The 25,175-nt window shown below is 38.8% G+C and overlaps 1 protein-coding gene across 5 annotated transcripts in view; it reads right to left on the bottom strand.

The window, feature by feature from the left end:
• The window catches only part of LOC134535821 (rhotekin-like), a 334,139-nt gene that overhangs the window by 93,493 nt on the left and 215,471 nt on the right, over positions 1–25,175 (bottom strand). Inside the window, exon 1 of one of the 5 annotated variants that reach the window (XM_063375120.1) lies at positions 16,209–17,321. The exons of the other annotated variants lie outside the window; for them this stretch is intronic. Within the exon in view, the coding sequence (XP_063231190.1) occupies positions 16,209–16,406 (198 nt within the window). The 5' untranslated portion in view covers positions 16,407–17,321. Of the gene's footprint in view, positions 1–16,208; positions 17,322–25,175 lie in introns of those variants that run through there. 5 annotated transcript variants of the gene reach the window in all.

Raw genomic sequence — 25,175 nt, 5'->3', positions numbered from 1 at the left:
AAATCGCACAAGGCATGCTTGTGTAAGGGGAAACTATATTGTAATTAATATAAGTTAGTCTGCCGCGGGATACGAAGTGAGCTCGCATTGTCGGCTCAAGAGTTCTTCGACGCCCCGGCCCTGCGCCGCCAGAGGCGTGTTGTGATATTCAGCAGAGACTGGCCATTGTGCAGGAACCACTGACTTGCAGCGCTGCGCCGCCCGTCAAGACTTCCTTACCGTGAAGACTAGAATTCGGACGTGCGCAGCACACGGAGTTATGTTCAAACGAGAGCGAGAGTAGTGATAGTTGTACCGCGCAGCACGTAAGATTGACATGTACAGTAGAATGATAGTTATCATAGGGTATAGCGGGTTGCCTACCCGATAGTCTCAGGATGTACTGCACTCGGGTCATGAATGCTGGAGTTCTTCGGTTGGATGCGAGAGAGAGAGAGAGAGAGAGAGAGAGAGAGAGAGAGAGAGAGAGAGAGAGAGAGAGAAACCAGCGACCTGAGCTGAACAAGGGCAGATCAGCGTACAGAAATTAAACAGCGAGTGTATGGAACCGAACATGCATGGACTAGGTTTCGGGTATAGCACATGACTCCCTAGACTAAGGCAAATCCTTAACCGATAAGTATTAAGGTCCAAAGATCCTAAATCCGTCCAATATAATACTGACCTCTCCTCAACCTCATCCCTCACTCCTTTCCTCCAAAGTTTACTCTGATGGTGTCAGACATAAGAATAAAGACCCCCATCCGAACAGAAGCCATTACTATTATCTTTGAAAAATTTGTGCAATGGGAGTGCAAGACTTGATGTAAGTTTTTGGACATACGCCATTGCTAAGATTTGTGGGGGTTTTTTATCGTTCTATTCTGTTTTGGAAAACTATTGTGTTTGTTTCGTCTTTTCGTTTTGTCGTGTTTTTGTTTCGTTTCAACCGTTGTGCTGAATTTTTTGGGCTCAATATTTATGTGTCGTCATCATTTGTGTTTTTTTTTTTTCGTTCTCTTAGTACATTTTTCTTTGTTTTTCTTTTTTTGTTGACCATATTCCTGTTACGGAATATTTTGTGGTGTTTATATCCTTGTTGACAACAGCAATTTTTTGCTTAATTTTGTTTTTTTTGTCTTTTTTGGGTTTTATTTATTTATTTTTTTCATTTTGTAGTTTTTCTTCAACAGAAAAAGTTCTTAGCAATGGTGTATGTCCAAAAAATTACATCAAGAAGCCATTACACATGCAAGATAACTAGGTGGTGTGGTGCAACACATATTTTTGACTAGCGTTAAATGTACAAATAAATTTATTTTAGCACAACCCCAGACTTTCAAAGATAAAAAATCAATTTGTATAGTGTTTTCAGAAGTGTGTATTTTGTGAGCACGTCCAAGTAATCCACGTCGGCACGTATCGAGCGCAGCTGGCTCTCGGGCCGCGGATTGCGCACCGAGCGCCGGCGCCAGAATGGCTGCAGGGGGGGTGAATCGCCAGGCCTCCCCTCGCGAGGGTTGGACGTGCGAGAGGGTGGAGCACGAATCATTACGGCGGGGGAGAGATGATCCCCCGCGGCTATCAACCACTCTCTGCGGCCAGACAACTTGCCTGCCCGGCCTGGCCCGAGGCGAGGAAACAACGGCCTCCAGTAACCACGCTCCTCAACCCACGAGCACCGCCAACGCGTGCACAGAACTTATATAGGCTATATCATATCCTGTGAACATGTATTCACTCTCCATGTCAGCCCATTTCCTGAGTTTTCCTTCTCCCATAGGTCTATCTGGCAAGATAACATTTTCACTGTTATGATGTAAGTTAATATAAAAAAACTATAGTAAAATTCAAAATTTACTATATTTTTGTAATGTTATCATTTCCATCAACTATGACAGTCTGAAAAATACAACTATAAAACTTGTATGTTCAAATTTTGAAATTCTATATTATTGATTGTGATCGAGCAAAAGACTATACAGATTTAAATGTGCTTCAAATTAATACAATAAGTGTTTGCATACCTTGCGTTGAGTAAATGTAAGTAGAACACCACACTAAATAATACATTAAAGTATCTCTAAATAGTAAAAAAACAAAGCCGCTGCTTGCGCGACTGTCTCTTCTCTTACCGGTTCTAAACTACAAAACGTTTTTGATGCGGTTTCCACTGTGATTTAGAGAATTTTTTCCGGAAGGTTTGTGTGTATGACAGACGCAAATGAAATATAAAAAAAAAAATTAGAAATCTCGATATTTTGTAATCAAGTCGTAAAACACGCATTTAGGGCGCCTACACGACTTTCGAAGACATACATGACTGATTGATCAAATTAATGTACTACCAAATTGTAGTCTATCTTCTAAGGATGACCCATAGTAACAATTTTTATCATTCAAAGTTGGTCAAAGATAATGAGTTATTTTCGAAGTTATTTAAACCGACAACATATTAATATTTATCCAATTAAATATGTTAGTTACCTTAGGCATTTATTTCAAATCAAAATTGACCTATACCATATTATTTAAATGGATATTTTAGAAGATATCACAGATTTAAAAATTACGCGCAACAAAATAATTATGGTATACTTGCGTAGCGAGATTTGCGGAAGTTATTTTGATCGACATAATATATATCCTTATCCAATTAAACACATTAATTAAAATAGTCAACAAATTTATATAAAAATTGATATTCACACAAAATAATTTAAATTAATATCTTAAAATATATCACATTTGTAGATCGCAACCGTGCAAAGCCGGGGCGGGTCGCTAGTGTATTAACATATATAGAGGTTTGCCGATACGGTTTTCTACCGATATATAGATTTTCCCGGCATTTTTTTTTTTAGGTTTAAGCTATAGAGCATATTTACATAATATGAAATATACTTTTTTCTAGTAATAAAAATGGAAACTTTTGCAAACGTTTTATAGAATTCCTGTCAAAAAATTTGTATGTGAGTGTGCGCACGGAATTTAGCATACATTGATAGAAACAACAGTAGTAAATTTAGTTTTTTTTTACGAAGAATGCACCTCAAACTAATGTTCAACATAGTTCCATATAACTAAATATTAGTAGACACTACACCGTTCTCAATAATTCTAATTCTGAACAGGATAATCTCGCATGTAAAAAGAAAAAAAAAGTTTTTTACCACGCTTTTATTAGACTGACCTGTATGTATAAATGAATGGACTATGTGATAAAATCTTTCAATTCAATATTTACCCACTTTTTGACGTCCGTTCGTCAAAAGTTTAGCTATCTATCGATGACTATGCTGAACAAATTTAGTGCCGTGAATGTACGAGAAGTAAGGCGGTACCTCAATCGAAGTGAACTACTGTAATTACTAAAGACCAAGTAAATAACATGTTCGACCATGAATCGTGAAAACTGGCGAAGTTAAACTTGTTCACGACACATATAAAACACCTCGCCACACTCAGTAACCACAACTAAGCTTCTTTATTTTCCGCGTGAAGTACGACGCATGCGTCACCATCCTGCAAATTCAAGTCCGACCCACGCACACTCAAAAGAACGACTGCAGTACAAGGACAGTCTTAACTTTACTGATCCAATCTTTTCTTCGTCCCTTCAACTTCCGTCACACATCGCACAGCGATCTCGCTGTATTACTGTTCAAGTCAAACTTTCTCCCATTGGGTGACTTTCGAGGAGACCTCCTGGTAAATCTTTTCGTAATCAGTCTGCGGCGATTCACGCCGTTCCGATGGGGTCCAATCAGTAGATGAGGAGTAGGAAGAGTAGGAGGGGTGGGTGTGGCTAGCCAACTATGCCATGACAGTAAAAATCACAGTCACAGACAACTTTTATTTTCACTTGTCCTACTCGCTCCGAAGTCCTACACGTTAAGAGATCCTGACTGGTCAGAGCAAAAGTCCTGGACTAGATTCCCAGTCGTGTCGCGGAAATTTAATTTTGTTCAAGATTTGTTCATAGTTTCACTATCTTGTCATTCATATTGTTCAAGGTTTGCTAAATAGTATCCAACAGCGGCAAAGAGTCACGCAAGTGTTCATAATTATCATAAGTTGTGTGACCTTTCACAAATCGAAAATAACTATAGAAATAAATTTACAGAAAAACCTCAGATAACAGTAATGACAAGAAAATGAAATAATCAACTCTGCTTGTGAGAGTCTTAACTTCCATAATGCGAAAGGCAGTGGTAAAACATAGCAGAATCATCCTTCCACAACGGCGGCGTATTTCTGAAATTTTAACACAATACCTCTCTTGCATTTTTTGTTGTGTCACAAATATCTTTAACAAATAGGCTATTAAGTTAGTGTAAAATCATGGGTGTAAAAGGCTTGTGCAACTTTTTACACGTGTATTACACTAAATTAATATGTGTTGAAAATATTTGTGATACTAGCTGCCCGACCCGGCTTCGCACGACTATACTAATGGAAAAAAAATGAAGCCACATCTCCCATTTACAGTAATGGTAAATAAAAAAATCAGTAAAAATTTATTACAATGCTGTATAATATACCGGAGAGAAAATGAATAGCGCCGATGGTTTCCCGACTCGTGCACGCAACGTACAACTGATGTACCCGTACTTCGCTACGGCAGTCTACAGGCATATCACTCTTGCGCCGCTCATTATACATGCCCCTCCTTGTGGGTACGCCACTGCCGCGCGATGCCCGTTGCCATGGAGACGCAGAAGGCATGAACAATGCAAAATCCTGTTCTCATGCAGACAAAGTACCCACTGTTGCCTGGTTTTAACCACCCATGGGATCTAATTTTCGGAAAATGTCATCCTGCGTAACATAAGGAACATTACTGTGAAGTTTCAAGTCTGTAAAATATATATACTTGAAAAAAGGGCAAATAAAAACAAATTAAACACAGAGAGGAAAAAAACAAACGTTAAGAATTGCGATTTAAAGTGATAAATATATATTAAATACTAATTGAACTCTTATGATTCGTTGTTAATATCACACGGGTGTTTTTTACTTGTATGGGAAAATTAAGAATGATAAGGCATCTAGTGCGTGGCAACAATGTTAATAGGCAATAGGAAATAAACTTCTATGCGCCTGCGGCATTGTCAACACACACTTCGTACGTATACTGCATGTTGTATCTAACCCCCTCAAACGCATTTGATTCTAAATTGGACTTTTAGTAAAGATCCCTAATGTTAATGATAATATAATATAGCCTATAGCCTTCCTCGATAAATGTACTATCCAACACTGAAATAATTTTTCAAATCGGACCAGTGGTTCCTGAGATTAGCGCGTACAAACAAACAAACAAGCAAACAAACTTTTCAGCTTTATAATATTAGTATAGATTAGTATAGATAACAAATGTGAGGGAAATATCGAGTTATGATTAAAAAAAAAGCCCTTAAATGTCAAAACGAAAGACGTGTGTGAGAAAAAGCCTTAAGGGATGATCATCGTCATGGATCGCTCGATCCGAAAGCCCCCGGGGGAAATCAGCCCTCGTGTTCCTGCGGCGGACGGGGAGTTAATACCCTGATCGACGGTGCGAGCGAGCTCAGCTCCGCGCGGCAAACAGGATCACCGCGCGGCAGCTGGGGGGTGCGACGCGTGGACCGCACAGCCCGCGGTCCCCTGCACGGGGTGGTCCGTGAATGGGAGTCGACACACAATTGGGAGGAGGGGAGAGACATAAATCACACTTGATTCACACAGGCCGGCTATTGAGACCGGGCGAGGCTGCGGTCCAGGGCCGGGAAGAAAGGAGGAGAGAGAGAGCGCATCAGGCCGCCGAGGCCACCGTCTACTCCAGACGGTCGCCGTCAGCGGGTCACAGCCGAGGTGGCAGCGCACCAGCCCGGAAAATGAGTGTTTGCCATTAAAGCGTCAAGGGTCGTCAACATTGAAAAAAAAAAATCTTTCATTGTTATCAACTTTAGCGAAATAACTTCCCCAGACGTGTTTTAAAACTCAAGCTAATATTTAAAAATAATTCAATGAATGTAGGCTACGATTCTTTTTTTTATTTTGACGTCATAAAATAACAAATTTGACAAAAAAAACTGGATCTAGTCTTAGAAAACCTGCTGCGTAATACAGATTTATATTATTCGTTTTGAGAATTTCACCCTTCCGTCAAATTACTAGGATCACGTTTTTTTTTTTCTCTGGTTGACGCAGGTGATTGGAGTAGCCAGTACATCAACTTTTACGGGAGCGAAAAAATGTTATCTGCAACTGATGTAGTGCAATAGCAAAGGTCTGGTATCGTCCTGCCAAAGACGTTCGGTAAACAGTGTTCGCATCATGTGGAGCTTTGCAGATGGCAGTTGGGTTGGAATGGGCGACGCGGGAGTCCTTGAAAGGTTCGGAAAGTTACCTTGGCTGGCAACAGCAGCCTTCTGTTCGCCACGCCGTTTCACATTTAACCCCGTCTCGCTCGTGGCCATCTGCTAAGGTCTGTCTTGCAGAAGCACCTCCGGCAAGAGCGCGCGAGAAGCCATGGCCATGGCAAATGTAGACAATAACCAGGCGTGGAAAAAAAAAAAAAACAACAACAACGGACGACGTCTTGCTCAAGAAACAAGCAAGTGGATATAGAAGAGGAAACAGGGTTTGTGTTCGACTTTTATTCGAAGAAACATGTCAATCTTTGTGTTATAAAGTGATAACGTTCACATGATTTTGGTGAACAGTCTATACTTATATTTAATATGTAACTATAAACTGAAGGAGGCGTCAAAACAAAATGCTTGTTAGTAAAACACTGCTGGAAATTAATTACGTGACTTCCAGCACCATTAATGCATGACCAATCCAAATTCGTGAACTACAGACATCCTGTAGAATAACATTAAAAACAAATCCATCGCGTTTGGGAAAAACTCGTCTCTTCTTGAAAAAACTATTTGGCGCCTACTTGCACCCAAAGTTTCATATTTTAGTTGGGTTTTTTGAAATATAAACTGTTTGCTACATTGCTTACATGCTAATCACCCAATTCCATGCATAAACGAAATTATACAATCAAAGTCAGATGGCGCAATGGCAAGTCATTACATGCTCATATTGTAAAGCGTCCCGGGTTCGAATCCTGGCACAGCCATTCTAATTTCTGTTTTCTACTACTTCCGGAAATCACTCCAAGAAAAAACCGACCAGTTACCCTACGTTAGCCTGTGGCCGATTGCCTGCCAAAATTCCATGCAATATGTTCGTTTGTTTGTGCGAGTCTAATAACCTTGTTGGCAACGAGACGTGTTGTAAACCCCAAATAAAAAAAAAAAGAGATAAACCTCGCAGATAGAGAGAGGGGCAAAGAGGCGGCGGCGCACGATAAGAGCTGAAGACAATTGACGGTTACTTTCGCTCGTTTGCGGTAACTACATTGCTGAGCATTAATCAAACGGGAACAAACGTATCCTTTCCAGCGTGACTCTAGAGAGCGTCAAAGCCATCATTCACAAATTTTCAAACTCATATTAATTATAAAAAAACATAGCACGTAGGGTTTAACATAGGCGTGCGCAGGACTTCAGTAGTGGTGGTGCCAGATTATACAACAGCCATATCATTCACGGACCCCGAGCCTAAAGCGGGGGGTCCGGGGGTCCTCCCCCGGAAAAATTTGGATTTGAAAGCGCAAAATGGTGCTATTTAAGGTGTTTCCGAACAAAAACATTAAATACACAGATGTAAAAATTTTAACATTTTTTATGACAAGTTATGGCTTTGAACGTTATAATCGCCAGGAAAACTACTAAACTATTTACAGTTTTAAGCTTTGTTGAGCCATAAAGTAAATTGCACAAACTGTTTGCACGGAATTCATGCTGGTGGCTTTGAAAAACCGTACTTACATGTTTTCTGAAGACGCCAAATAAAAGCTAGAAAAAACATTCTCAAATGTTAAGTTTTAAAATCAACAAAACAAGGGAGTTTTTGTAACATGCCTCAAACATGTAAAATATTAAAATAATAAAAATACACAAATCAGAGTGGGCAAAAGTTTTAACTTTTGGAATACAACAAAAATGTTTTGTCGGCGACTGCATATAAGTCATCGAGTAAGTCTATCCTTTTAACTAACTAAACGCTCTCTCTTTTTTTTAAATAAACCCTGGCGGACGGCGGCTATTATTCCATGCGCCTGCCGAGTGGGCACCGAGCGCGCATTCTATGTAATTGGAGGAGAACTAGGAGAAGTTTCGTAGCCGCGGCCCGCGTGTACAACACAAGTAAGTGCACCTGGCTTGTTTCCGTGTGTATAGTTGGTTCGATTGATAATTGATATAGCCTACTGATAGTGTTATGAGCACATATCTGTAACTCGACACGATTGGAAAATATATATATATTTTTTTTTTTTTGGAAAAAATACGGTTTTTTGTAAGTATGTATTATTTCTGCTTGTAAAAAACAAATAACGTTAACCCTAATGGTGGTGCCAAGGCACCTGTGGCACCTACCGTGCGCACGCCTATGGGGTTTAATGAACCTCGGGGCAGGGCTTAACTCAACGGAGTCAACTCTCCAACAGACACAAGTTGTGTTTTTCAGATTGATATGCTACAACATATACATTAATCTTATGAATGCTATATCGCACAAGCCTAGGGACTTCAGACAATGGCCGCTAAAGCCTGCGAACTTTATTAGATGAAGACTAATCGAATGCTGTAAAATTTACTTCAGTTCTTTTTATTTTTATTTTCGCGATGAATCATCGCAGCAATGTGACATGCGTTGTTGTAACTACTTCATTCGCCTAGCTTGCTTCAACCTGGGTTCGAATCAGCGACTCTGCATTGGGAAATAATTCTTTTCGGAGGTGCGGACAGATGTATGCAGTATAAACTGCTATTCTCCTCCAACGGCGACACCTACGAACCCATTCGCGGCAGAAGACTAACATTATGTCGGGTCTGCAGCGGGCCACGCGCCACCCAGACTCACGGCCGCAGGAGTGGTCCCTGGAATGTCTTTCAGCATGCACATCCCACGGCTAGACCACTTATCGTCTGTCCACGTGTTCCTGAATATTAAACACGGCACGTTTTTTTTCCCCGGTGACGCACGTCGAGCCCGCATTTCATCACGCACCTCACACTCACAATGAAAAATCTGTTTCACTGTTTCGGGCCTACGTGATGCCCTGTATTCCGACAAAACCTAGTGGAAAACATGCGCGGCAGAGACAAACGCTGCTAACGAACTCGTGAACCATTAAGGGCCCTGCCTACCTGGACACACATACGTGTGCAGAGCTTCAGATTTAGAGCTTGCGATTTAGAAATTGCTCAAGATATCCGAGTGGTATATGTTTTACAAAAATCATTTGAGAATACGCTAAAGGCGCTTGTTTCCTTATTCTAGTTTAACTGTTTTTCTGAAGTATGAAAATAACCAAAACCCGCGTTTTATCTATTTATTTTTTTTAGGCAGGAAAAACCCGGTACCTACAGGTTATTGAAAGCACGCAAGGGACTTGCATTACATTTTTATCTTCATTACTCCGCCATATAATAATGTGGTTAACGCTCAAATTGCATAGTTGTACAATGCACGACGAGAAGACTGCGTCAGAGGCGACACCGCGCTAAAAGCACCAGCGATAGTCGCACTTATCTTCCCGCCTCATAAACACAGCACCCCTCTGAATAAATGAACCCCTAAAGTGTGAAGGAACATCGAAGTTATGCGAGCACACTAAGAACTTCCGCACAATACCTACGTGCTGTACCGCGAATTCTCCCGCACTACAGCGAGTGCGAATCAACCGAGTATATAGTTACTAGTGGTTATGGTTGACATAAATAATTAGCAGAGAATATCTAGCAAGCTCAGGAAACACCAGCTACGTGAGTTATCTTCACGTGACATGACATTTCTTTATCTCAGCATCTATGGCCATGGTGACACTTCTTTCACCGCTCTTATTTTCTAATGTCGTTAGTGAACTTGATATAATAACTATGTAGGTACCTAAAACACTAACCTGTAACGATAGGTAGTAAGGTATCTTAATAACAAAAATAATTTTCTAGGTTTCCATAAATGTTGTAGTTACTTTAAGCAAGAAGAAGTTTCCAAGAAAAAAATTGTATGCATCATAAATGGACTATATTTTATTACTAACCTTAACACCATCACGAAACAAATAAGTTAACACCTAAAAATTATTGCCACGGCCAGCAGACAAGTACAGGTTTTACGACCCATCAAGTGTCAGTGTGTTTACATAGGATGAACGATGGGTCGTAACCTCGACATCGCTTGAAACATGGGCTCAGAAGGGCGTGAAATACTCGCTAATAGACAACAACACCGGTGATGGATGACCGGCCCTAAAGGTACATGATACAGAGCAGACGGACGGACACGCCTAAGTCGTGCCGGCAGAATTTGCCGCGAAGGAGCGGCAGGCTGGCTAACCTTGGAGGAACGCCCGATACCATCTCTGAAGGACCGTGAGACAAGGACAGATCACAGCACGGTGCATTACGCCCACGCCACCATCTGGGCCAATAAGTCTCTCTCTCTCGCTCTGTTGTGTGTTGTGTATCGCTGCCTCGAGTTTCTTCTGGCCCGCTTCCACCGCCTTTGCAGCATCATCCTCCACGGGCGAATTCACTCCGCAATGGTTTACGTAGCCGTTCATTAACATTCTGACACTAGGAGCAGAATAGAATGGCCTATTGATGAGAGACTTCGTGGCTCTGCCTGCGGCTCCACTGAATACAGTCTGTCATGTAACTTGTCTCAAATTCGAAAGTTCTCAGCATTAGTACCAATGGTCTATGTATCCTTCTATCACTGATGTTATGTCAACAGTGTTTGGAAACAACGCCGTGAGATTGTCAATGTTCGTAAACAAACTTACAAGTGGCGTTTGGGAAATGGGTACAACTGGCACTTCTTTCGAGAACCGTCAACTTTGATACAAGTTACGTGACACAGCCTTCATCAAAAGATCACAGCTTTTCGAGAGAATGAGCTAAGGGCTTACAACCGACAAGTATTCTAGAGATTATATAAAATAATGGTTTTTACATTAATTTATTACTACAGAGATGCGACAATCCGCAAACGACAGTGAATACACTTCAGTGGGAGTTTATTTCGGTAATCATCGCGCAAAGAAAAATTTTCTACTGGCGTACAGTGTATTTTAATTGTTGGAATACGAAGAAAGGCTCCAGTGAATTAAGAATGTCAACAATATGAGGAATAAATTATCCATTACGATCACTAGTCATCACTTGTCAAACAGGTGGCAGAAACATGCAATACAGGTAAAGTGGGTGACACATAACCATTTCAAAAATCAGGGTGTATACACAAGTCTTTAATAATATTTTCCTGACTTTACATGACCAAAATGATTCATTTCCCTGAATTTTAATTTAAATATTTTGATAACTTTGCAGATTTCTTAAAGAAATGAAGAAAATTCATCCTCCGCCATCCCCATGGCTGGCCTACCCTAGTTAAAAAAAACTTACATATGCCATTTTAAACAATGTGTGACTACTGAAACACCTGCCAAAATAAAATAAATGATCACAGACTGAGTGATGGCAGACTGGCACATTTTTCTCAAAGAATACTATAAATGGGGAATTTCCATGACTTTTCCAAGGACGTCCAGTAGATTTACAGGCTTTCCCAGTATGTGTACACCCTGAAAATGTTACTTGCCAATTGAAACATGTTTTCGAACAATGACAATCGCATACAAATTGTTTACAAACACAAAAGTATCAGCACGTTGCGTATACCACTGAAACTAAAGGGGTGAACAAAATTTAGGACAAAATCTCTATATAAAGAAAGATTCAAATACAGTTTTTATTAGTTTCGTTAATAGTTTTTATTGTCTACGAAAACAGTATTTAGTGGATGTAATTATAAAGATCAGTACATAAATATTTTATTTTATAATTTAGCCTAAATAATTCTGCCCAATCGATAAAATTATAGGCTTTTGAGATCTCTTTCCCCTTTCGTTTATTTTATATCCATACCTACAAAACAGTACCCCAACTGATTTGACGGACAACGCTCAGCCTAAACCTATGTTTAGAGGAAATATTCCTCTCGAGTACCCTAGGAGTGATCTGAGGGATTATTTTTTTTAATTACATCCCTAAAGGGGGAGTACAGGTTTTTAAGAAGATTAATTGTATTTTCAAATCTAATCAAACATAAAAATAAATATTGGATACCAAGAATAAGAATACGTAAAATACCAACCCCAACTTCAGCATTTTGAGAAATTCTACCCCTAAATGGGTTAACAAGGTAAATAAGGATGAGATGATTAATTTATCTCCGAATTTAATCAAGTATAAGAAAATATATTAAGTACCGTACCATTATAAAATATACATAAACTACTTACCCAAGTGCTGAAAAAGGGGTAAATATGTTTTTAAAAGAATCTTATACCTATAAAACATTACCGTGACTGACAACGCACAACCTAAACCCTTAGACCTAGAAATTTTAAATTTGTAGGAAATATTCTTTGAGTACTACCCTAGAGATGCACAAGAGGCATTTTTTTGAAATTCTTTTCCTTAAGAGGTGATAAAGTTTATATGAAGCGAAGTACCATTTAATGACTCACTCATCACATTCTCATGAACTATTATCCCTACAGACTTTAAAATTGGCATGTGCATTCCTTTTGCTGCGTAGACATTCGTTAAGATAGGATTTTACGAAAACCAGCTCCCAAGGAGGAATGCGGGGGCGCTAAAATCAACATTTCACGTATTTTAACAATAAGTTTGACAAAATTTTGCGAGGTGCTATAAAGATCTAAATTTCTCGTTCTTCAAATATACTTCCTACAGACTTAAAATCATGCAGTGGTATTCCTTATATTTCATAGCCATCAACTAAGAACGAGATTTTCCGAAAATCAGTTCCCTGGGGTGATTCAATTAGTTTATTATAAAAATATAATATGCAGAGTATGCACGTGGTATGACAAAATAGTATGCTTCAAAATAGTATGCTTCAAAAGAGTAAGAATATAGGCCTAGTTGTATCTTTTTGTGACTATCATGGATTTACTCTGTAAAAATTACAACTCATAAAATAAACAAGCCAAAATTCTACATAATAAAAGGCAACGGTATTTTCTGTTTGCGCCGAGTTTGTTTGGTATGTAAAAGATTGCATTAATCAGGTTGTTTACAGTTTTGTATCTTGGAGCAGCGATGAGGAATTAGCTCTGATAGGAGTTCAATTCAGACAGACGTTAAAAATCATCGCCTGTTGTTTCGGTGGCTTACAAGAGATACATTTTTTTTTTACTTCTCTATAATGTAAACCAGCTTCTTTCATATCCGTAACTGCTTATTCGCTTACGTGAGATTATGCTTATAAATATGACTAAAGTTATTTTATGGTGTGTATTTTCACCTGTAGCATTTAATCTATTGTAGGTAGTTAATTATTGAAACTTGCCTATCTTGTAAAAATTGATGAGTGTCGTATCCAAATATATGTGTATAAATATTTATTTTTGCTAGTCAGGTAAAAATATTAAGTTAATAATAAAACAATATTGTGTTGTTTCATCGCATCATTTGCGGTGCGTACATTTCATTGAGATTCCAGCAAAATGTGTTAAAATTTTGTGATGAGGGTCGCGGGTTCTATCTCAAATCCCTGGTGTGATTAGTAATTCATGAACACAAGTAGAGGATAACAATGAATTCAATAACATCACATGCACCTTATATCTAGAGAGAGTACAGCACGTCTCCCTTTATTTCAGTAATTTTCTTACGTCGTGGCTTTTCCGGAAATTAAAAATACAATTTCGAAAATACGTTCCTGTAGCTACCCTGCAAACAGCATCTTTATATTCCTACTAGTTTCTGAAAAATCACAGTTTATAGCTTAGATTACAATACCTATGCGTTGATGCAGCCATCACAAAATTTGTAACATTCGTATACATGGAGTATCACAGGATCAGCAAAACTAAACATTCACAACATTCAGTTCCGAGGCCGTGTTTGTGAATGTTCGGTATTAGTTTTACAAATTTGATACACCGTGATATTGTTCGTTTACATGACGATAGCTCCGTAAAAAATACTTTTAAGTATTGTAGACGGTTAGTTAGGTTAGTATATATAAATTAAAAATACTGTAAAATCTTGTAAACGGTTGATTAGGCCAGGATAGCATCATTCAATGTTATTGCTGTAGACTATTGCATTAAGGCATCATAGCTTGTAAATTTCTGTTTAGAGAGTCATTTTGGAATCAGGGCTCTATTTATTACTAGCGACAAACTGAGATGATAAACCTATTAAGAAAAATTTGTTTCTAGAAGTGTCATATTATTTAACCAACTAATTTTTGCATAAAAAATTGACTTAACCGGAATGACATACCTGAGATGTGTTAGAGTTTTTTGTATTCACTAAATGCCAACATATCAATGCAGGCATTTTTAATATATTTTTGCATATCTTCAGAATACTGCAATTAGTGAAACAAATTAGTGTGGGGAATGCACATTTCTAACTTAACAGTTGCAACATAATTGTAAATATCCTAGGTTAATGCTTAAAAATATACAAGCAAACATCGACATACATAATACAACTAGCTATATAAGAAACTATGTTCGTTAAGTAATACGTTGCAAACATTAATAATAATAATTGGTTAGGCCTATAAAATTCAAATCTTAATTAACGGTAAAGAGTCTATTGTTTATAAACTACTTAGCAATAAAACCGAAGTACATCTAACAGCTTTTATCTTTAATAGAAATGTATCGTGTTTATTTGTAAATTCTATACACAAACTATTTCTCGAGTAGTAACATTTTCTGTCGTTTACCATTGTCAAAATTTATTTTCTCTTTGCGTTTACACGCATGTACCCAAATATGAGCTAGATCCTTCATTTTGGGGAAACTATAATACTTCATTTCGTTTCCTTTCGAGCTACTATTGTGATTCGGGCAACCATATACCGCACAATTTGGCATTTTTACTATTCAAATATTCAAATTTCCGTTATTTAGCATGCTAATCCAGCACCAATATCGTCTGCAGTTATCTCCAACGTGACGTATGTGCGCAGAACTAGAAAAAAATGTCTGCGGATATGGCAGGCCTGTATATTACTTAGGTCATGTGGCACGCCAATAATTAAAGATATATGTACAATCAAAAAAAAATGTTTTTGTTTATATTTTACGCCATGTGACCTTTGTATCGATGTCAGAACGGTAACAGTGAAAGCGCAGTTCATTTGTCTTCGTCTTCATTTGTTTTTGTTTGTACGTCATCGGCTACAATTAAGTTTTTCAACGTTTTCAAATCTTATTTATCGGCATGGCTAGTTTGAAGGGGAAAAAGTGCAAGATAAGTGTCAAAGAGACATTAAATTAATAAATACGTAATGATGAGTATTCAAGGCGAATAATTGTGTTTTTTTTAAGTTCTGGAACAGTAGTTGGTCACAAATTGCCATTGTAGTTAAGCCGAAACACATCGCAATTGAAATCCAGACAAAACGACGGTTTAAATACCAAACATTTAATCAGACTATCAATAACTTAATTGCATTAAAATTACTTACCATGTAAATAAATGTTAAAAATGTAAAATAAATTTTATAATTTTTTTTACTGTTGTGTATAACTCCAGAGCATGAGTAGATAATTGTGTTTCTAAACGTTTACGCTGAAGGAATTGTAATAATATATGCAAATGGATCTACAAATAGCTATGGAATCAATTCGCAAGTAATGATTGAAAAATCAACAACTGAAATTAAACTAGTCAAAATATCAAAGATACTGAGTCGATCAGCTTACTAAAATAAGCATTACAATTTTTGTTTTCCCAGTAATAGTTGAACTGGTGTATTGACAATAGACTACAATAGTTATTCATGTATTCTTAAGGTTATGTTTGCTTAATTTGAATGCGAAATTTAAAAAAAAATAATAATGTAGATTTTTTTTCCTTCGAATGAATTATACATTTCAAAATTTTTTTCTCAAACTGGTAGCATGAACATAAACTTGTAAATATCAATGATATTTGTATATGCAGTACGAATATAATTACAAAAACATTAGACATCTAGTTGTTTATGTTTGTCAGGAGGTTAACAATGAGATACTCGTGTTGGCAAGATAAGAAGGATAAGAAGGAAAGGCCGCCTACCTTCAGATTGTGCGCTATCTGGCGGATGTAGAACAGGTCGAGGTCCTGCAGGATCTCGATCTTGCCCGTGGCGACGGCCGGCGCGGCAGCCGGGTCCTGCCCGGGAGGTCCTTGCGTGGACGCGGGCCGCGGCGCGCCGTTGCTCCTGCGGGACTCGCGCAGGCTGAGCGACGCTAGCGGCGGGAAGCACGAGTCCATGGCGGCAACAATGGGGAGGAACCGTCAACTACTCCATGTTCCCCGCGCGAACGCCGCGCCGGTGCGAAATCAAACAACCGTTCCCTCACTCTCCCGACACAACGACCGGCTTGCCGCGTGGATCGGAACTGGCCTGTTTTGCGATGCTCGTCTTTTTTTCTCTCCCCTCTTCTCGTTCCCCCTCCAAAGGTAGGCGAAGTCTGGCTCCAGGGTTCACTGCGCACGCGCGCGCGCTCAGAGTGAGAAGGAGGGGAGCGGGAGAAGCTCTACCAACCGTCGCGTCTCTTTAAAAGCACAAAAAAATAAACTGTTTTCGCTACTACGCTAAATCACACATTTACGACCCTGCACCACGAACTCACCAGCACGTCACACTTCGTAACGTAACAGCCAGAATCGTCGTAAACACTCCGACGTTTCGTGCACTCTCAACTTTCTTAGGTTGGCAGCGCCCGTTTCTTCCTGTATTTACTTCCCACTTCGTTTATCTCCCCAGACACGTGCTACAGGAGGGGGTTTGCATTCACAAAGGTGGAAGAGGAGGGGAAAGACCGCAAGGTAAGACATTACGCATCCTCGCACGAGAACAAGGAAAAAATAAAACCAAAACATATTCCACGATCCTCGGCACACAGGCTGGCCGGCAAAGATGAATCAACCATAAAGCGAAACGAAACGTCGCTGCGGTTGGTCGCAGCCACCGCTGGAGGCGCGAAGTTATGAGAAATAACGCGTGGAGATCGAGACAACGCAACAACTCTCGAAAATAAACTCACGCTAGCACCGAAGAAAAAAAAGAAAAAAGAAAGGAGGAGGGGTAAAAAAAAGTCTATTCCTAGAGCGCAGCGCGGCACTCACGCCTGCGTCCGCTCGCAGCTGTCTCGTGCAACTGACAGCCAGGGGAAGAGTCGCAACACTCTGGCGCTCTACCCTTCACGCAGTCAGCTGCCGGGACGGGCGCGGCGTTGCCAAACTGCTCTCGCGTCGCCCGCTTGCCGCGTCGCGCCGGCAGCTTCAGTTTCCTTGTCCTTTAATGCATGCCCTATGGCACCGCGCGTGACTGTGCCCAGGGTTTTTCCTTCGTCCAAGCAGGTTTCGATTGAGCCCAACGTAAATATTAATTAGTCTAGAGATGACATAGGAATAATTAGTCATGATATCAATTAATGCCATGGCTGGCCAATCCTAAAAAAAACTCATGATTATGATTGTACCCAATATGGAAAAGGCATTTAGGCTTCGGCCTGAAAAGCACTTAAGTCTTCCCAAACCCGGACCTTTACCAAACCAATGTATTTAGAAAAGTACGCAAGGAAGATAAAAAAAACGTATAGTTAATGGCATCCAGTATATGTGTGTGTATATATATATATGCACACACATATGCACACTGTACAAGAATGCACGAAGATTTGGAAAAAAGTAAGGTTGTACAAAATACAATGGCAAAAAAACATTTCGGCTAAGTTTTATCACCTCAGTTTTGCGTTACTTTGACGCCACCGTTCATTTTTTTACAGAGAAATTTGATTTTAAATGATATAAGAAAAGTTGGTGTACCAAAATTAATTTTTTCAAGCCCTTTAATTACAGTCAAGTTCACTTCACGATACCGTGCATTCCAGATTACAAATTAAATTACACATTTAATTTCACATTTAACGAACGGCTGCTCATTGTAATGAATTTAAGATCAACTGAAGCTTAATAGTAGTTAATAAATTATAAAGGTTAGTAAATACTATTTGAAGTTTACATTACCAGGTCTCGGTATTACCGGGACTACAAAAATAATTTATAATGGCGATCACTTCATGTAGTGCACCTATATTATCCACTTCCCCCCTTTGCATTACTTAATATGCGTGCAAACGGACGAAACTGCTAGAATTGCAATAACATGATAACTATTCTAACTATGCTCCATAACGACACGTCTCATCTCAGACACACCCACCGAAGCTATGAACTATTAATGCAAGTAGGCTCTAAATTAAGGTCATAAGGTGAGAGATGAGTTTGTTGCCGACGTGAATGCATATAATGTAAAATGTGTGCGCGGCATAGACATATTTTTTTTCTTTTCAAAAATCACCTTCGAGTTAGCATCAAACAAGTTTATAACTACGCATGTTTAATTTTTAACTAAAGTTTGCTCTTAACCTCGTCACGTTGTCCTGAATTATGAGCTTATACAAACAAAACGGAAATTATTTATAGCGAGGCACAACTTAAGCTATGTGGTGACAGCCCTTTGCCTTCACGACGTTCCCGATAAAACACGGATTCGAATGCTGCTCGTTAACATATTGCCTCCATCACCATGGTTAGCTTTATAGGCATAATATACATACCTAATGAGTTAAAAGTCTCCATACAAATGGTGAAAGCAGTGATTAATGTATTTTATTCGTACAAATGATTATATGTGGTGCTACAGTTATTGGATATGTTCTACATATCTCCCATCCATGTCAACACATCACAGTTGCTCTACCCAATTATAGCGAACAATGTTTCTCCTATATTTGTATGGAGACTTATGATGCCCTGTACCTCAAATGAAAGTATGAATGCCTTTGTCAATGGCATAAGGCATAGTCAATCTATTGCGACGTCCCGTCTTTTGAATAAGTCAGCGATCTCGTCGTCATGTTCGATCCACCCCCACCCCCCGCCAACATTTTTCTACATTCTCTTTTAATACTCGACACGCAGAATAACTGTAATGAAAACAATATTTTCATGAATAGTAAATAATGAAGTTTTCAGATTAATATTTAAATTTATGATAGGTCTATATTTAGAAATGTTAAATTTTCAGTGTGAGTGGGCGCTATGAAGGTAGGGCCTACATACAGCTAGCTCTGTTTTTTTTTAAAAAAAAATGTTCGATACATGTTACAGCTCTAACACATGGCTTGCAAAAAAATAAATAAAGAACATTGTGGCTCAAAACAAAAAAACACGCTGCCATATCAAAGACGACTGACTGTAAAAGTTTAGAGGTAAAAAAAAATATTCTAATACATCGCATACTCGATACAGGACGTCAGAACGAACAATAAAGTAAAAGAGTTACCTAATAACATTTTTATGATTATAGTGGGTAAAATATTGTGCACATAAACCGTACCAAACCGTATCGTTACGTCCGTACGCCGTACTACAGCTACACATCTCAAAACCTGGTAATAACCCACCTTAGTTATTTGAACTAACTAAATGATTTACTTAACATTTTCACTGGTTTTAAAATATGCCAACTTTTTTGGATCAGTATCTCCACTGAAAGTATTTAAGATTAAAAAATTCAGCCTCTACGTACCTAAAATCTTCTTAAAAGAATATTTATTTAGTGCACAACAGCACAAGCCAACTTGGTTGGCATTAAAATTGTGATCGTAATAATTTATACCGCACACGGAAGGTTTAATCATATTCTTAGAAAACGGTTTTCATTAATTTAAAATTACGATCTAATGCAGTCATGCTGGCATAGAGCAGAAATGTCTCGATTGTTGGCAATCACAGCAGTTTATCTGCGCCAGACGTCTGCAACTAAGAGTAAAGCGCACTGACGCTTTGACGTCTATGCAGCAGACTGTGAGGTGTAACCAGGGCAAGCCTTTCATGCTCTTTCTCTCTCTCTCTCTCTCTCTCTCTCTCTCTCGCGCGTTTACGTCAGAACTACGTCACAGAGAGCACTCTCACGTTGTCTCGACTTGTAGAGAGCGTGAAAGAGCCAATGCACGAACGAGCACGAAACTATACACTCTCTGGAGCTCTCAGAGGGGCGCCATGTTGTTCTTTTAACATCTGTAGTTCATGTTACTGCAGTTTGAAAGATGAACTGTAGTGTGAAGAGTAAACTCTCTCAAAATCATAATTGCCGTGTCTTTGCACTATTACAACATGGAAGTACGATATTTCAGTACAAATTACAGTTAAAGTTGAAGTAAGTATTTCTATGGTTGTAAACAGATTTGCTAAAACATTATTTCTGTTATGTTGGGAATGAAAGTTCAAAACCGTCTACGAGAGGAAACGCATTTTAATTTCGCTCGTGAGGTAATTTAATTTACTACTCTATCAACATACAAGGCAGATGGATTCAAGTCAGATATTTGTTAGTTATTAGTACTTGTGCTGCGTTACATTTAATATATGAAGATTGACGAATTTCGTGGCAAGTAACTATGATTTAGAATTCATCGTCGATCAAGCGCCGAGATACTGGGAACTGAGCTATAATGTGTTCTCGAGTTCGAAAACTCTCGAGTGGTGTGATCTTTCGGTGAGTTTGCGGATGTTCCTTTGGTATTTTGACTTGACTTTGCTTGTTTGGTTAAAAAATTTCAATATTTAATTCATATTTTAAAAGTTTAAAATCACTTAATTGTCTTATCATGCATTTTGATTTTAGTTCTCAATAAATTTATTTTCCATTCAGAAGTCCTCTTTGATAATGAAACTCAGTTCTACCCTATCGCATGCTATCTGAATATATATTTCTGTGTAACTTGATGGCAACAGTTTATCAGCAATTTGAGATAGAACACTGATGTAATTATGACAGTTTTTCATAAACTAACTACAAACTTGCGTTCAATAGTGTTTTCACACGTTGAGCTAAAATCTGGCATGCTGTGTTAGTTCAGTGTAACCTGGTTATTATTGTTTATGCTTAGCACGTCCGAGTAACTACATAATAGACTATAGTACTATTTAGGTCAATTTGATATCTTTATTTGATCTAAGAAATGCAAGAGTATTAAAGCACTAACTAGATACATGTTAGATGCAATGGCCACATTTTTCATATAAAATTAACAGACGAGATGAGAACGGTTCTGGGTTGCTATACAATTAACATCAAACTAGCGATGAAATGAAATTTCAATGCAAGTTCACGTTTTACTTGAACCGTATATTGAGACTGCGTGTATTTTTTTTTTTATTTCTGGTATTTGTTTCTCATGCCTAGTAAGTTCAGAAATAGGAAATTTCACCCCCTCCGAAGTTTTTCTTAAAATTTGGAAAATAGATTAAAAACCTTCTTCACATGTTCCGTTTGTTCGCCAAAGAGAGGGAAAGAGAGAGAGAGAGAGAGAGAGAGAGAGAGAGGGGGACTGCCAAGCGCGAGGACGCGAGAGAGCGCTAGAGCACGAAGCAGTTCTCTCGCAGAAAGGGCGCGAACGAGCACACACTCGCTCGAGAGCGCTCTCGTAAACGGAGACGCGGACGTCTACTTCCCCGGCAGCCGGAACCCAACCAGGCAGGGCAGTGCGACTTTTCATTATTGTGAACGGAGCAACCTTTAAAAAATAATTGAAGGTAAAAAGAAAATATAAACAGAAAACTAATTTGTATTTGAATCGAAATTGACACACACATCTGCAGAAATAAATTAAAGGTTAAGAGTCGCTAGTTGCCAATATGATATAATATTTCATTGATACCATTCTCCGACACATTCACACACGCAATTTTACGGTAGGTCTTTTAAGTGGTCTTAAAAAAAAGGTAGTTAAAAACTTTGGCCACGAAAACCTATGAAAAAATCACCTGAATTGCACATAACTGCCACTTTTAAAATGTAAAATTTAATTCAAAAATCTTTATATTTGGCTTCTGTTTAGAAAATGTGAACAATTGTGTAGTATTAACTATCTAAAATATTTCTACCTAGGCTAAATGGTATTTGTAAAATCGATAAAAACTCTTTCCCTCTTTCCAGTCATTCTGCACTGGCCAGTTGTATCATTTCAAGCGTGATCTCGTTTCATCTTGATCTTGGTTCGATCACATTTTCCTTTCGCCACATTGTGTTTTGAGCGATGAACAAGATCATTGGTAATTTGGAGATGAGCCGACAGACCTGGTCGTTCATAACAAAGATCTCGGATCGACACAGCGCGAGCTGACTTTCAGGAATTTGTGCTGACATTATGTAGGTCAGGTTCCTTCTGTAATCAGGTAACATAAGATAATGTTTTACGAAAGTTCAGTTCACATATATTATATGTATGAAAAATGCTACTTATCTTGAGTTACAACCACTTCCCACTTGTAATAACAATATTGGATGTTTTCAGAATGCTCGTTATTTTAGTTTTATACGTTCATAATTATTTTTATTTCATTAGAAGCACTTTAATAATATTTTTTTTCTAATCAGAATCTACCTATTCATATTTCAGACCACTTAATTTTTCAACTTAAAAGTGATTTTAACTACAATGAAAGGTTTATGTTAGGTCAGACACAAAACCACTCTAAAAATCGTTAGAATAATTTCTCACTAAATTATTTTTTTTTTAAACGCGAAACTTCTTTATGGCCTGTAAGGTAATTCTAGATAATGACTCATCAGCGCGTAACGAAAACAGCAACGCTCAGGAGTAGGTACTCGAAGACGAAGAGGAGGGGAAATATTAGACGATCCACTCTTCACTCCCGGGCAAGTATTAGTGAAGCGACGCTGAAGTGCTGCAATTTCGTTACGCTGGAAAAGACTAAGTGCTTTCTCTGTAGTTAACAATCGATTTAAATTGTAAAAATTCGCGTATGCCTTTTCAATAGTGTTAGTGTGATTTTAACAATAGTTAACTACTGAGACAGTTTCATTACCTCATACCAAGCAAACCTCTAAGTAAACATGTTTATAAACTCCTCTGCGACACACTCTCCCTGCTGACCGCCGCTCCTCTGGACTCAGTCCGCTGGAAACACTCAGGCCTCTCCTAGCTGCTCATTCTGTAGACTTGATGGGGCTTAGTATGGTATTATATTGTGTACTTTATTTGGTTTCATCTTTCAAGAGTACTTTTGAAAATGTGAAGTTAAACTTTAAAGTACAAGGCGGCCACGCGGCAATATTTTATTCCGACAACGAATTTGCACGAGCGACGGGCGATGTCTTGAGTCCCATCTCGGTGAATGTTACAGGCGGCGGGGACGAGACAAGCGGGCGTAAGCAGTTCCGCGGAACGGAAGCGGTCGCGTCACGCCCGCAGCGATCAACAGGCTCGGCGCCTGACGTAATGCTCGCTGCGTGGCCGCGGTGCTAACTGCCCCCCCCCCCCCCCCCATTTCCCCTTGGCGACGTGCTCATCATCTTCCCGCGCGATCGCCAACACAACGTCCTGTTTCTGTCGGAAAGCATTCACAGACCCCCCAAACACTTAGCGGAGGGAATTTAAATTTTTTTTTTAGTAAAAACCGATTTGTTTTGACGATATTACGGAGTATTTTAAATGTCTCTGAACAAATACAACCAAACTTTCATTTTAGTCAAAATTATCTAGTCGTGCGAAAATCTAGCCTCCAGAAGAAAGAAGAAAAAAGAGCAAATCTTAGCAAGGGTTTTTTTTATTTTAAATGTAAAAGCCTTAACTTAACCGACGTGTTTACTTATCAACAGCAACAAAAAAATTATGAACATTTACGAAATATTCGGGTTAAGATTGTGCCTTCAGTAATTCTTTAGTTTCTAATTTCTGTTGTGGATTACTAATAGAGACAGACTGTGACTGCACGCTGACCACAAAAATAATTTTTGAGTCAAAAGTTAGAACGTGTGTCAATGCAAACGCCTTAGTGCCATGTTGAGGTTAGAAAAGCCCATCGCTCTTTGTACATACGCGTTTAAATGCTGTTAGTGTTTCATATTTCATTGTGTGTTGCTTAGAAATATTCTCTGCGTCAAATGACTACTTTTCATTGATTAATTTTAACAAACGCGTGTCTGTTTTAGTTACCATTTGTTAAGCAAAGTGCATGGCATTGTTTACATCAGTTGAATTCGACAGTTCTGTTGGCCTCGAGTGCAGAATAATACAATCGGTGTACATACATCCACCTTTAGTTCTATAGTTTCAGTGAGGGGTAAGAAGTGTTTCAACAACTACACTCAACCTATTTAAATATTTTGTCTTCGGAGTGAAAAGCTTCAGAAAAATTACGCGATTTGAAATCTGCTCAAATGGCGTCTGTTATCAAAAAGCAACACACTGCGAGCGGATAAGTAGTTCCGTTTCCGTACTTCGTTTTTACACTGTATTTTTTGAAGAGAGAAAAAGGCTAAAACGACTGTTTTCAGAATAATTTTTAGACAATAAACCCCTGGTAGATTCTTGAAAGCACTCACGGGACTTGCAATACAACTTTATCTTCATTTCTCCGCCATATAATTTTATGATTATCACTCATATATCGTAGTCGTCCTATGCACGAAGATAAGACTGCGCACCAATCCAAAACCGTGCGCTTAGAGGCGATACCGCGCTAAAAGCACCATCTATCGTAGCACTTATCGTCCCGCCTCACCAACACAAGTATATGCCTCACTAGGCGAGTCCCTTAATCTACTATATAAAAATAAGTCGGGTTTTCCTTCCTGACGCTATAACTCCAGAACGCACGAACCGATTTCCACGGTTTTGCAGTCGTTGGAAAGGTCTCGGGCTCCGTGAGGTTTATAGCAAAGAAAATTCAGGAAAAATTCAGGACAAACCAACATTTTAAGTAGATGGCGCCGGTGCGTGATACATTGTTTGAAAGCTACTCATTGTTCTTTGCTCAGTTAATTTCATGTGACAAACCGGTATTGTGTTCACTGTGAAATTGCGAAAAAAAAAAAATAATAAGTTATTCGTTTCCTAACATTTCAATTGGAAACCATCAAATCAACTACTCATTGTTCTCTGCTCAGTTAATTTCATGTGACAAACCGGTATTGTGTTTACTGTGAAATTGTGGAAAAAA

Source organism: Bacillus rossius, chromosome 1 (assembly GCF_032445375.1).
Source record: "Bacillus rossius redtenbacheri isolate Brsri chromosome 1, Brsri_v3, whole genome shotgun sequence".
NCBI classification, from domain to species: Eukaryota; Metazoa; Arthropoda; class Insecta; order Phasmatodea; family Bacillidae; genus Bacillus; species Bacillus rossius.
This window is presented reverse-complemented; position numbering and strand designations above follow the sequence as displayed.